We start from the raw sequence: 14059 nt of genomic DNA, 5'->3' as shown, positions 1-14059 counted from the left end.
GAGAAGCCTCATTCCCAGGTCTTGGAAGACCCAGAAGGCCACTTTTAATGTCTGACTTAGTGGAGGCATTGATTCCTCTCGCCACTCTTCATCTTTTATTAAGTTTTTTGTAATCAGCGTCGTTCTCTGGCCCGAGGGCTCTCAGGTCCCTTCTGGTTCTCAGTCTGTGGTTTTTATCTGGGAGGAAACTGAGGCCGGAGAGGACAGCCATGGCTTCAGCTAGTAGGTGCCTGCGTCCGACTCTGCTTTGCCTGCGCCGGATTTCCCCAAACTGGAGAGGAAATGAGTTTTCTCATTTCTCCACAACCCTGGGCCCCCGTTGTCCAGTTAATAAACAAGCATTTATTAAATGCTGTTCTATGCCGGGCACTGTGCTAATTGACGGGGACACATAGAGAGATGAAAAGGAGATGGTCCTCGTGACAGGGAGGTTCATCTGAGCAAATACATGTCACCAAAGCTGGGGGATGGGCCGGCCAAGACAGGCCTCCTGGGGGAAGTGGCCTCCCATCCGAAAGGGGAAGGAGGCCCGGGCTGGGGAGAGGTGGAGGGGAGACTGAGGGGGAGGGCCAGAGAGGGCAGACTGGGGACCTGCTGGGGCAGGAAGGAAAGGGGAAGGGGGCTGAAGCTTGCAAGGTGCCTTCTGAGAGGCTTGTGGAAGCTGGAGGCTGGGGGCTTTCTCATCCTAGAGGGAATGGGGGGACACACTCAGACCTGTCCCTGAGCCACAGATGCCGGGGAATGATGAGGGCCCCGACTCTCAGGGTTCATGGGGTGGAAGTTTGTGGAGACAGAGAGGGGATGGGGTTTCCCAGAAGTCTGCCTCGGCTGGGGCTCTGGCCTGGCCCCCTTACCCAGAATGCTGCAGGGTCTAAGGGGGGGGGGGAGGCTTTGTGCTGGGGAGTTAGTATGGCCTAACAGCAATCTGCAGCCCTCACCTCAGCACACCTGTGGCCCAGGCTGCTGAAGTCCCAGCTGGTGAGCAGACAAGGCCCGGGGTCTGTCTGAGTTCCGGGGCTTCCACTGGGCCCAAGGGCTCAAATCCTACCTGTGATGGCTGGAACCGGATTTAGAGCCCAGGGAACAATCTGCTGCTGCTAGTCATGTTGATTCATTTCTAGTCATGTGGTACTTGAATCATCTCCTTTTTGCCATGTTACTAAAATAAACTTTATACTGTGGATTTTGCATCTCTAATTTTGTTTCCTCCATGTTGTGCTTTCATCCTGCCTGGCTTTTCTTATGCCCTGTCTTAATTTTTATCTTCCTGCATTTATTTCTGCAGATTTCAACAAATACTTCTACTTTGGCCAATATTTTCCTCTGCTGCACTAAGGAAAAAAAAAAAGGTTCATCTGCAGCAAGAATAAAATTTATTTTCTCCTCTTTGCTATGAATTCTTATAAAACTTCCTCCTACAAATCCAGGGAGAAAGGTGGACAAAAGGCTCGATCTTTTCAAAGCCAGTACCAGTTCCTACTTTCCCCATCGCAGAGTTTATGTGTGTCTCCTCTCTGTCATAAATTTTTGGGGAAAGGGGAGAAGCAAAAAAAAAAAAATCACAAATGCAAAAAACCAACTAACTTAAGTATAAAATCAGCAGATCGAAAGCTTAACTTTAAGGTAGTTCCAGACACAAACAGATCTTTGTTCCCCCTTGGATTACTCTGGGAATTTATCATTAATGCCTCTGTTCACTGTTATGTTAATCTGAAATATGAAGGATTTTTGATACAAGTGAAAGAATCTTTGTACAATCATGAATATTCAGGTCAAGATCCCAGCATGAGGATTTGAAGTGTGAGCAAGATGTGAGATAGATGTAAAACCTGAAAAAGACATTCTTAGTCATGGTACTGGACAAGATTGAAAGTTGGCAATGATTTGTGTAACATGAAGATGACTAGGAGATTCTCAGCCTGGAAAAGGATGTGGGTGAAAGTCTGAAGAAGAAATCTTAGAAGAGAGTGACCTCCAAGTGCAGCGCATGTTTCTCTGTTATTATTATGGGGGCCATTTTGTGGAAATAAACTTTAGATAATCTTTCTAGTCATATGAAGGTAGATTTCCCTTAAAAAATACAACTGCTTTAAATCAGTCATTGACCCAAAATGTTTGCTCCTTCAGGACTTATTACTAGTTAGCTTTCTATCAACTTATCAATAGACTGACTGTTCTTCTAATTCAGAAGTTGGAACAAAATACACAATTGTGACGATGGCAGAACACAACCCAGTGTAGGGTAGTCTCTTGTTCTTCCACCAGAGTTGTGTAAAAGGAGATAGGCCTGAGGGCGAGTCTTTCCATTCTAGACATGAAACACAATTTTGAACAACCTGGAGATGTTGATGTGGTTGGAATTGTCTTACAGGAAATACCTGACAGATACGGAGACAAGACAGCATTTACGCTAATAACTTTCATTTTTGATAGTGCTTCTAGCACAGTCAGGCCTTTGCTTCACACCCACCTTTGAGTTCAGGAGAATACGTGTTGTTTCCACACTAAAAGTAAAGGACTTGGTGAGCTTTCCTGTTACTTATGGGAGTCTCCTCAGCTAGCTAATAAGTGGACCAATGAAACATGACAAAAATCATCTTTTGGAAACTCTAGGATAAAGAAGCCCAATCAGGAATATTCACAGGGCCTGCAAATCACTTACTGCAAGGCTCCTCCTGTATTGAGACAGAGTTGCCATCCTTGGGAAATGACCCAGTTTATAATTGCAATCTGAGAATTTTTGAAAGGTATTAATTATTTCTTCAGATGGTCCAGGTACATAGAAAAGTTTGAGAGATTGTATCTTTGAATTCTTTTTTTTTTTTTTTTTTTTGCCAGAAGAACCCAAATGTTTTTCTTTTTCTTTTTTTTTCTTTCCCCCCCACCCCCCGGGGCTGGAGTTAAGTGACTTGCCCAGGGTCACACAGCCAGGAAGTGTTAAGTGTCTGAGGTCAGATTTGAACTCGGGTCCTCCTGACTTCAGGGCTGGTGCTCTATCCACTGCGCCCCCTAGCTGCCCCCAAATGTTTTTCTAATGAAGTGAGACAAAGCATTTCGTGGAACTTTACCGCACTTTTAGCATTGTTTTTGACTCAGTATATGTTGTGGGTTATTAGAAAGCTGATTTTCTGTTAAGTGTGTGACTCACAAGTATCCACTAAATTCAAGTTGGTTTTTTTTTTATTTTTTTTTTTAATTTGAAGGATATATGGTTTTCCCTCTGTAGGGACACATCTTTAAAATTGTGATGGTAAGTAGTAAGAGGATAAGATTGATTTGGCAAAATTAAATTTCCATTCATTCTTTCAGGAGCTTATTTTTCATAACAATATGTATTTAAGAAATATTAGTAATTTCTGAAATAGCTAAGTCACTGAAGACAGATGCTATATATTTATAATGTTTTAATGAAATTAAAGAAATGGATATAAACATAATAGAAAATAATGGCATCTTGCAGTAACTTCTAAGAAATTTCGTACATCTTGTTGTTCCAAGCCCTTTTTTATTATTGTAAAGATGACAACTCTCTTGTAAAACTCCTGAACAGAGAGCTATCTATTAACTTTAAACATTAAACAGATATTTTCTATGCTTTGAAATTTAGAAGTTAGATACTCTGCCAAATTCAGCAAGTAGTCAACTATCAGAAAAAAAAATTTCTGCTGTAGGGGAAGCACTTTTTCATATTTACATGAATTTAAGAGCATTTTAAGCAGATTGAATGGAAATGTAGGTTGGATGGCAGTTCATTCAAAAGAAAAAAATAAAGCTAGTCTTTTTTAAAAAGTCTTCACATCAGTGGGCTGCGATCATTTACAGTAATTCCTCAGGTGGCGGTGGCAGCAGCAGCAGTTCATCTAAGGCTTGACTAGAGTCAGGAGGATTAGGAAATTGGGTCTCTAAAGTGGGTGAAACTGAGTCGTGGACCTCTGCATTGTCCTTCTCCTGATCTTGGAAGAGAACTTCTGGAGGAGGGGGCAGTAGGGAAGAGTCGGGGAGAGGAGGGAATGAGTCCACAGGGGGTGGGAGATGAGAGAAATCAGTATCAAGTAAGTTAGCCGAGTCAGGCTTCTGATTTTCTGGCCCATCTAAGTCCAGAAGGGGAGGAGCTTCAGTCACTTCCAAGTCCTCTGAAGAAATAGCAGTGCCCACTGTCGATCTGTCGGGGCTCTCCTCTGATGTCCCATTTGGTTGGTCTTTCACTTTCTCTAAGTCGGGCTTCGGACATTCATCAAAATTTTCACTTGAGTCAAACAAGTTCACATCTAAATCATCTGCTAACAGCATGTTTTTGTTTGGTTTCCAGATCTCAAGTGAAACGATTGATGAACGTTTTATGGATTTTCCATTTTCTCTACTGTAGTCCATACACATATCAGGAGTCTCACCATCAGCAAAGGGAGACCGGCCAGCCCAGTTCTGGTCAATGAGGACTGGTTTTCTAAAGCATTTCCAGAGCAGAATTATAACGATAGCACCTATCATAAAAGTCAGAATTGTGCCAATTAGCACAGCAGCTACGGAATTGGCGGTAGAGCTTTGAAATTTTGTTGGGGTGGGATTGCTATTTTCTTGGTGGAATCCTGGAGTAACAACTGTTGATGCTGAATCCCCGGGGGAGCTGGGGCTAGAGGATGCTGGTGGTTTCCTGGAGGAGCTGTGGACCGGGGTTGCTGGGGGTCGCCCGGGGGAGCTGGGGCTAGAGGATGCTGGTGGTTTCCTGGAGGAGCTGTGGACCGGGGTTGCTGGGGGTTGCCTGGGGGAGCTGGGGCTAGAGGATGCTGGTGGTTCCTGGGAGGAGCTGTGGACCGGTGTGCCTGGGGATTGCCTGGTGGAGCTGAGCTGAGTGGATGGCTGATGGGAGGAGCTGTGGACCGGTGTACCTGCTGGTAGATTGGGCATAGTTGAATGGCTAGTGGAATTGGGGTCAGCTGATTCTGGTGACTGACTGGAGGAATCAGGCCTGGGTGATTCTGGTGGCTGGCTGGTGGAATTGAGTACAAGTGATGCTACTTGTGGGTTGGAGGACTTGGGGACAGATGGCACTGGTGTTTGACCCAAAGGCTTGGGGCTGGACCATAATGATGATTGTCCAGAGGAAGTGGGAACAGTTGGGGCTGCTAGTTGCCCAGAGGACCCAGGAACAGGTGAAGTTGGTGGTTGTCCTGAAGGAGTGTTGATCAGTTTTAATGGTTGACTGAATGGGATCTCTGTTCCATTTCCAGAACTAGCTGATGCATCTGATGTTGATGATTTAAAAGTAGTCTGAGGTGAAACTGCTGAGGAGTAAGTTTGTGCCTCTGTCAGAACTGGGTTTGTTAAGAACCCACACAAGAGCATTATGATGAAATGTTTGGGATCCATTTCAGGAGCCTAAATCATAACAAGGTGATTTTTTCTCACTGTAAAAGGAAACAAAGGGGGACAATTAGCTCTCATTTTGGGTGGGGTGGGGTTGTAGGCAGGTTTTTAAAAATTCTCTATATTTAGAGGTGACACGGTGAGATGTCACTGAAGCATTGTATGCCATTTATTGAGGACCAGTATATGGACCTGCTCATTGTCAAATTGACTATGACTGTGCGATGCTGTACTTCCCAGCCACACAAAAGTGATTTTCCATGTCCAGTGAGCATAATACTCAAGCCTAGGAAAGGGCAGATCCTTAAAGTATCTGTGATACACTGAAAACTAATGCAGAAGCTGCCACATGTCTCCTTGCGCAGTGAGGGTCCCCAGTTGCCGTTCACTTACAGCCCTTGCAGTGTGTGGGGTTCACCCGTCCCACCCTGTAGAATTTGCACTCCGAAGCACCCAGTGACCCTCCATCTCATCCCCGAGTCCAGTGGCCAGATACTGCTGACCCATCTCTACTGGCTTTCACTTGACTTGTCTCACTAGGCATCTAGATGGTCCAGTAGTCAGAGCACCGGCCCTGGAGTCAGGAGGACCTGAGCACAAAACCAGCCTCAGACACTTAGCATTTACCAGCTGTGTGCCCCCAGGCAGGTCACGCAACCCCAATTGCTTCTCAATACACACTCCCTTCCCTACCTTTTCAAGTTCCCTGGCTCTAGGCTGACTTCATGTTCTCTTTTTAATTTCAAATCCATCAAGACTCAACTTGATTCCTACTTCCAACAGAGCTCGCGGGGCCCTCACCTCTGCATTTTGCAGATGGGGAAGCCCAGTCCCCCTGAAGTTCATTGACGTCCCCAGACTTGCACAGGTTGGCAGCCTCCTAGGCCCCAGTTCCAGAGCCAAGGCCCATGTGGCCTTCCCTACAGATCTCACCTGTCCCTAGACCTGCCCTCAACTCTGCTCCTTTCCCACAAACTCTCTGGAAAGGGGGAGGGGAATTTGAATGAAGCCATTCCCAAAACAGCCTGAAGTGAACTCCTTGAGCAAATTCAGTTATTATAATTCCTCTGGGAACTAATCATGCACTGACTTAGGACATTGCAGGAAAAGGGCAAGACACACCCACCCCCCACACGACTGAACTCTTAGAGAAGTAGAACTTCTCTCATAAAGAATCGTTCTCTTCGTCCTTCCTTTCTTCCCTCCATTTTATTCCCCAAAATTAGGATGTGATATTCCATATAGTAGATGCACAGGAAATATTTTCTTTAATCTGGGTCACTATTTTTGACCATCTCACTGCTTATCAGTAGTAATAATAATAATAATAGACATTTATATAGCACCAGAGGTTTACAAAATGCTTTATAAATGGGACCTCATTTGACTCCTATAACAAAATGATAACGATAAGAGGTAAACTCTTATTTTCCCCATTTTACAGATGAGACAAATAGAGGTTAGGTGGTTTCTGAGAGTCATAAAAATCTGAAGCTGAATTTGAACTTGGGGCTTTCTGACTCCATGAACAGCATACTCTATCCACTGTCTCATCGAGTGTCCTAGTAACAAATATTCATTGCACTGTGGTAGGTAATGGCATTACAAAGACAGAAATGCAATTGTACTGCTCTCAGTTGCTTTATTCTATATTAATGCCTTTAAAAATCCAAGCTAGCTTTGAGGGTCATAGAACCATGCATTAATGCTGACAGAGATCTTGAAGATCATTTAGTCCAACCCTTTAAACTTACAGTTGAGGAAACAGGCCCTAAAGAGTAAAGGACCTTGCATGTGGTCCTAGAGGTGGCCAACCTGAATCTGAGCCTTGGTCCTTGAACTCCCAATCCAGCCCCCTCCCAGGGCCCTACTCCTGGGTTGTGAACTTCTGTGATCAAGAGGAGACACCCATTCTAGCAATTGATTTCCTCAAAATGTTGGGTCAGCCCTAGAATCTTCCCTGTTGACGTGAATGATAAAAAAGTTGGCTTCTTTGGGAAACATTCCTGGCAGTTCTTGAATCAACAGAAAATACTCATGTTCGGCCATTTTGGCCAAGTATTTGCCATTTTGTGGTTTTACTTAAAAAGTAAAATAAAGCAGAATATTCCTTGTTTCAGTTAACAGAAAATTCATTATAAGGAAAGCACTTAAGGGCAAAGTTAGAATAAATAGCTTCTAAGGAGCCTGTTCAGATTGATAGCATTCTGTTTTATGCTCACATCCTTTCTCGTCAACAGGAAAGTAGAAATAACCACAGCTTTGTGAAAGCAATTATTTCCTTCACCATTAAAGGAGTCTTCCCTGCTCTGGTCCAGAGCCCTGTTTCTCCCCCCCACCCCTTCCACTCTATTTTGCAGAGGACTTTCCAATCTACATGTGCTGTTTTACATGTGTGAAAATCTTGGTGATTCTATGAGGAGGTAAAGGGCCACCCTGAATCCCTGAGATGTTGCCATTCTCCTTGTGATAAGCTGCTTAAATATCAACACAGAAGGTGCAACATGGGGTCTCCCGAGAGCCTTCAGCTGTTTTCACAAAGTCAGGAGCAGCAGAGCACAAGTTGGCCCCTTGGCTGCCGCTCCGTAACCTGGGGGCTTGGCAAATGTGGACAAAGTAAAGGAGCTCGAAGGTGCCCCTTGGCACTAACTGAGCCACAAAGAGGAAACCGTTCAGGAGCAGAGAACTGAAAAAAGCATTTCGATTAAGCAGGTGTTTATTCAAGCGTCTACCAGGCAGTGGAGGAGAGGGAAAGGAACGAGGAACATCCATCATCAGCTTTTTGTGAAGCACCTACTACGTGTCAGGTGCTGAACAAAGAGGATATAAAAAAGGAAGGAAAGAATTTTAAAATAACTCTGAAATGTGTGAAATGAGGAAGGCTCCCGAGGAGGGATGAAGTTAAAATAAGTCAGCCTCTGTGAATCCCCCAGCTGAGATGAATCTCCTGCTTTGTTCCTATCATGATTTGTACCGTGTAATTACACTTATTTGTGGATCCTCCTGGAGAGTATAGGATCCGCCATTACCTACCATCTTGTGGCCCCGATACAATAGGCTCATGACGGTGTATCTCTCAGGGAGGGGATTCACTTGGGGGAACATGGGAAATGGGGTCAAGAAGCAGCACTTATGGGGGAGGGGAAGGAGTGGGCAACTGAGATCAGTGACTCCCAAATGAAGATTCTAGGGAGCCCCGTGTATTTTTCATAACAGATCTCTAGTCCCACCCTGCTAGCTCCCTGGGAGGGGCACTCCCTCCAACCCCCCCACAACAAAACAAGGCAAGCACACTGAAATGGTCAATAGCCTATGGCCAAGATACAGTAGCTGTGAAATAAGATTAAAACTATGTGGAGAAGAGCTGCTCTAGTTCTTTTGAACATCCCAGGGTAAAATAGAGGGAACTGGTGGCACAGTGGACAGAATCCTGGGCTGGAGGTCAAAAAGACCTGAGTTTAAATGTAGTTTCAGATACTTATTATCAATATGTCCCTGGGAAGCCACAGAACCTCTTTGCCTCAGTTTCCTCATCTTTAAAATGGGGATAATAATAAGGAAAAAATTATAAAGTGCTTATCACAGTGCCTGGCACATAATAAAAGTAGTTATTATTGCAGCTATTATTAAGTGGGTTGAAAGTACAGTATTAAATCAGTGGTATGCATTTATTGGCATAGACAGTAAGAAGAGCCTCTTAAATATGATTGTGAAATATGGAGAAAACATTTAAAATTTTCTTCTGGAGAATGGAAGGGAAATAAGACATGGAGGGAGGGACAGTTAGGTGCAGGTTTTACTGTAAAGATGGGAGGCTTGGTTTGGTTTTTGGTTTTTTGGAGGTTCTTTCAACTCTGTGATTCCATAAGAATATCTCCTTGGAACATGACCACGAACCACCATAACTTCTAATGTATCAGTTTTGGTCAATTTATTCAGTCTGGACATTCTGTAAAGCATAAGTTTTATATGTTTAGCATCGGTTTAACATTACATGGAGGTTGGATCAAGCTAGGAATAATTTTAAAAATAGAATGAAAACATCCTTAAACACTGCCTAAATTTTAAATTGATATTTTAAAAGAATCTGAAAATAGGGAAAACACTCTAGGGAAATAACTTTTTGATGCTTCTAAATCAACAGCTTAAAGAGAGAGATGCAAAAGAAGCTTGAATATTGGAATTTTAGAGCAAATTTGGATGTATTAGGGATTTTCAGCTTCGCATTTATTCTTTTGTTTGATCACATAGGTGGAAATTTACATGAATGTGAATTAAAAATTAAATTTAAAAAATTTATGGAGAGACAATTTAAGGAACATTTATGCTCTTATGACATTTATGGGAAAACATGATAAGAATATTTTCTTGCTCTTATGAAGTGGATTTAATTAATTTCTGATAATGCTTACTATTTTATAAATAATAATTTTATAGAGCATTTTTTTCAGATTAAAAAAAACCTGAATTATTTTGTAATGTCCAATTCCCTCAGAACAAGCAGCTTTATTGCCTAAATTTTGGTAATATTTACTTATTCCAAAATTAAGTAAGTCAACAGATATTAACTGCAATGGGGATTTTTACAAAGATTGTTTTGTTTAATACTCTGTGGGTTAGGTCTCTTTATCTTCTTTCTATGTAGATTGGGGGAATTCAAACGTGGATTATTTAATTTGATCACAAAAAGCAGTAATAGAACCACGAGCAAAATACATTATCCCTAACTTTGTCTTTCGAAATTCTGATCAGCATCCAGGGATCAGAGCAATAAGCATCAGGTAACTATTTTGGTAACTGGTACGCCTCTGAATAGTCATCTAATGACAAAGAGCTCTGGTCCAATTTAGGAAGCACTGGCTTACCCCCATCCTTTCCTCTCAATTTATAGATGAGGAAGTTTGCCTAAGATTGTACAGTGGCTCAGTCTCAAAACGCCAGGATTCTGTGAGGTTTGGAGGGAGGCAGCCAGGGGACTGACAGAACCCCCTCCAGAACCTTTGGGGTTTGGTAGTGCCTTTGCCAAGGAACATTTAAAAAATTTTAAAAATTTAAAAAGGAACATTTGCCCTTTCTCTTCTTCAATTGTATCTGTACATAATTGCCACGGCATGAGCTACAAAATTCAGTTTGGGCAAGAAAAGACAATGATAAAGAATTCACTGATAATTTGGTACTTAGATTTATTTCTTTTGAAGACTTAAAAAATTAAGTGAAAGGAATGTGAATGTCCTCATTTTCTGGTGGTGGACTTTGGTAATTTTTAAGTAACAATAGTCAGTGAGAAATTTTAAGATTCTGAAATATCTCAACCAAATGTTCAACCTTACAGGAAATAAAATGTCACATTCTCCATATTTGGGCCTGTTTTCAGTGCATATGATCATACTGATCCTATCCTCAGTTTTCTAGTTTATTTAGGTTATCTTCTCTTGGAAATTTTTATGACTTTAAACACATAAAGTTTGTTAATAAATTGCAGGTGAGTGCCTTCTGCCACTCAAGTAAAGCCTTCCTAGAATATGGATATTCATAACTTTAAGGAACTTAGGATATCCTTCAGTTAAAAATCCTTCCGTCAGCAGAGCTCAGCAGCTGATTTTGTTTGCTTCCAATTTGATAAACACCAAAAGAAATGAATTTAAAGCCTCATCAACCTATTCATGTAGTTAATAAAACCAGTTTTGTCGTCTCCCAGGCCAATGTAGAATACCAGTTCTTAATGTTAATAGGAAATCAATGTAAAAACAAAAATAATCCCAAAGATAAATGCCCGTGTGAAAATGGCTGCTTACCTCAGCTGCACCTCTCTTGTCACCAAGGGATGGTCATTGGAGCGATTTGACGAAGAAAGCAGAAGTCGTTGCTGAACCCAGCCTAAGATGGGGTCTGTGGAGAGGCGTGAGGTGGAGGAGCAGGAAGTGAAGTAACTCTTGCTTCAGGCTATGTGGAGAGCAACCCAGAAGGACAGGATGTCATTGAGCTGGGCACCCACCCGGTCCCCCGAGAGCCCCGTACGCCCCGGGGAGCCACCAGCAAGCAGCTGCCTGGTCCTTGGTGTCTAGACATAGCCCCTTCACGGAGAGGGAAAAGCCACTGGGCGGTGGGCTCCCGCCTCTGACTTCCTTCTCTCAGGATCCTGGTGCCATGTTCTAGTCATCTGACTGATCTGAGATCATCTAAATTGATGTTTTATTAACAATGTGACTAACACTCATTAAAAATATTTTTGGCCAATTAAGCTAGCAGTCAGAAGAAGGGTAATATCTGGTGCTGCTAGAAAATAGGGGAGATGAAGTTGTTAGAAAAAGATGTCTACCTGTCCACTGTGAGAGTTCCCAAGGAGCTAGTGAAGGTTATATCCGTCAGGTGGGCAGTTGAGCACCGTGACATTGGGTGATTTTAATCAACATTCACAACAAAGGGTTAATTATAAATGCCCTTGGTGAGGGGGGTGTATTCCATCTTAGTGAAGAATATTTGACCTACAAAGTACCTTTTAGTTAAACTTGCAATAAGAAATTGTCCTGATTCCTTTATTTCAGCCAATCTTAATGCTTTCAGTATCACTCCTTAAGTGATGGTAGATGCAATATTCCCAGAGGACCTGAGTTCTAATCCTGGTTCTACTACTTAGGACTTGTGTAAGGTGGACAAAACATGCCTTGGCCTCAATCCATGTCTGTAAGATAAAGAAGATGTACTAGATGGCCGACATGTCACTTTGGGCTCTTAAGGAGTGGTCTAGAACTTCCAGGGCAGGAGCCCTTTAGTCAAAGTTTGGTCAGTTTGTCTTTTAAAAATATTTGGATAACTATATTTCAGTTTAATTGGTTTCCTTCCTGTGTTTTTTAAAAGATACTTTAAAAACCTGATTCTGAAAAGGAGTCATTAGATTACCCAAAGTATCCAGGACACAATAAAGATTAAGAATCTCAGATCTAGGATGTGTGAGATGAGTTTTTTTAAAAAGGTAACTTTAGATTTTGGTAATTCAAAGATCGGATTTTTCATTATTTGTTATTTTACAATTTAGTTTGTTTAGAATTAAAAATCCATTCAGCAGATTTACAAGTTCAGTTTCTGTAGTGCTTTCCCTTACAACTAAGCACTGAGATTGATAACAAATGTATTTTGTTTCCCATTTTACAAATGAGGAAACTGAGTCTCAGAATTGCACTGTCATTAACTAGTAAGTATTGAAACTGGGATTGAAATCCACGACTATCCTCACTCAACTCCAGCACTAATTTTTCACTGTAATATCTCTCTCTTTTTTTTTTTTTTGAGTAGGTAATTTTTGTTAAATTGAAACTCCACTTATCTCGCATTCAATAACAAAAGTTCACATAAGTGCTGCTTCTTTTTTAAAAGATGGGCCTGAGGTGAATGATAAATTTAACTTAATGGAAAAATAAGATCAGGACCATAATTGGTAAAAATGTAAAATCTGTACCCAGTTGACTCTTGGCACAAAGCCCAAGCTTAATGGCTTCATATGGGAATGAGGGAAGACTATTGCCTACTTTTCACATGCTCCTTGTTGGGTTTGACAAGTATGTGTTCAATAAAAAGAGAAATCTGTGGCAAAACAGCACTGAGAGTGTGGTCGCAACCACATGTGGCTTGGCTCGTGTTCTTTTTTATTTGCCCCTTCAATAAATTATCCAATAATGTTTAAGTGAGGATTGCCTAGGATTTTTTTTCCAAAGTCTTTTCAGTGGGACTAACTTTTTTCTGAGGGTATCATCAGATAATGGTTGAAAATTCATGCATACATAATTTGATTTATTTGGGGAAGTCATTGTATTGCCTTTGTAATTATTCTGAATTTGGGGTTTTTCTGTTATTTCTCAATTGATCATGAAAGAAGGCTTGTGTTGCACTTAGACTGTGTTTGCCTCTTTATGTACTTCTAGATTTAACATATTACTATCCTTTGGTCCTTTTCTTTAAAAAAAAAAATAAAACTTTTATTATTATCTTATGTTTTTAGATCAAGTCGTATCCTATAATTCTCTCATATCCCATCCCTTTCCCTTCCCCTTAGCCTTCTCTTTCGACTGAAAAAGGAAAATAAGCAAAATTAAGGATCATATCAGCAAATGCAGCATGTAGTTGAACCTATAGTCCCCCCACTCTGCTTCTGTAGTGAAAGAAGAGAGATTCATTTCCTCCTCTTTTCTGGAGGCAAAAGTGGTCTTTAGAAATAGCCAGTGTTCAGTTTCACTGCCCTGTTCTTCTAATTGGTCTTGACTATACTTTTGCTGTAAGATTCTGTCAACAGACGTATAAGCCTACTATATAAGTAAAGCCCCATGGGGAGACTCGGTACCCAGTGATAAAAGGAATTTATAATTTAATAGCAGTAGATAAAAGTGCTTAGAGAGGTTGAAAGTACCAATAACTGTCCAGAGAAGTGGGCGGAGATAGCAAGGGAGGTCTCCTGGAGGGCATTGAACTTGGCATCCTTGGGCAGTGAAGGCCCCGGAGGCCCATGATTGATGTGGGAGTGGAAGAGGATAGATGGAGTACATGGTGGGGGTGGAAATGATGGAGGACACAGTTTGCCTTTGGTGGGGAGGGAGGGCTTGAGGGGCAGATTAAGGAGCCGGGCACTGGAGAACAGCGACAGAGTGAGAAGGGCAGATCAGCCTGGCATTGGTGTGCTAGGAGCAGTGCTCGGGTCGGGACG

At 42.0% G+C, this 14059-nt stretch overlaps 2 protein-coding genes across 13 annotated transcripts in view; one reads left to right on the top strand and one right to left on the bottom strand.

Annotated features, from left to right (window-relative positions):
• The window catches only part of LOC141540057 (neurofibromin), a 205592-nt gene that overhangs the window by 174612 nt on the left and 16921 nt on the right, over nucleotides 1–14059 (top strand). The window lies entirely within an intron of this gene.
• EVI2B (ecotropic viral integration site 2B) lies at nucleotides 3390–11407 on the bottom strand. Its single transcript, XM_074263656.1, has 2 exons — nucleotides 11160–11407; nucleotides 3390–5405 (listed from the first exon to the last, which is right to left on the bottom strand). The coding sequence occupies exon 2, from the start codon at nucleotides 5365–5367 to the stop codon at nucleotides 3817–3819; it is 1551 nt and encodes a 516-aa protein (XP_074119757.1). The 5' UTR covers nucleotides 5368–5405; nucleotides 11160–11407; the 3' UTR covers nucleotides 3390–3816.

Source organism: Sminthopsis crassicaudata, chromosome 4, assembly GCF_048593235.1.
Source record: "Sminthopsis crassicaudata isolate SCR6 chromosome 4, ASM4859323v1, whole genome shotgun sequence".
Classification (NCBI taxonomy): Eukaryota; Metazoa; Chordata; class Mammalia; order Dasyuromorphia; family Dasyuridae; genus Sminthopsis; species Sminthopsis crassicaudata.
This window is presented reverse-complemented; position numbering and strand designations above follow the sequence as displayed.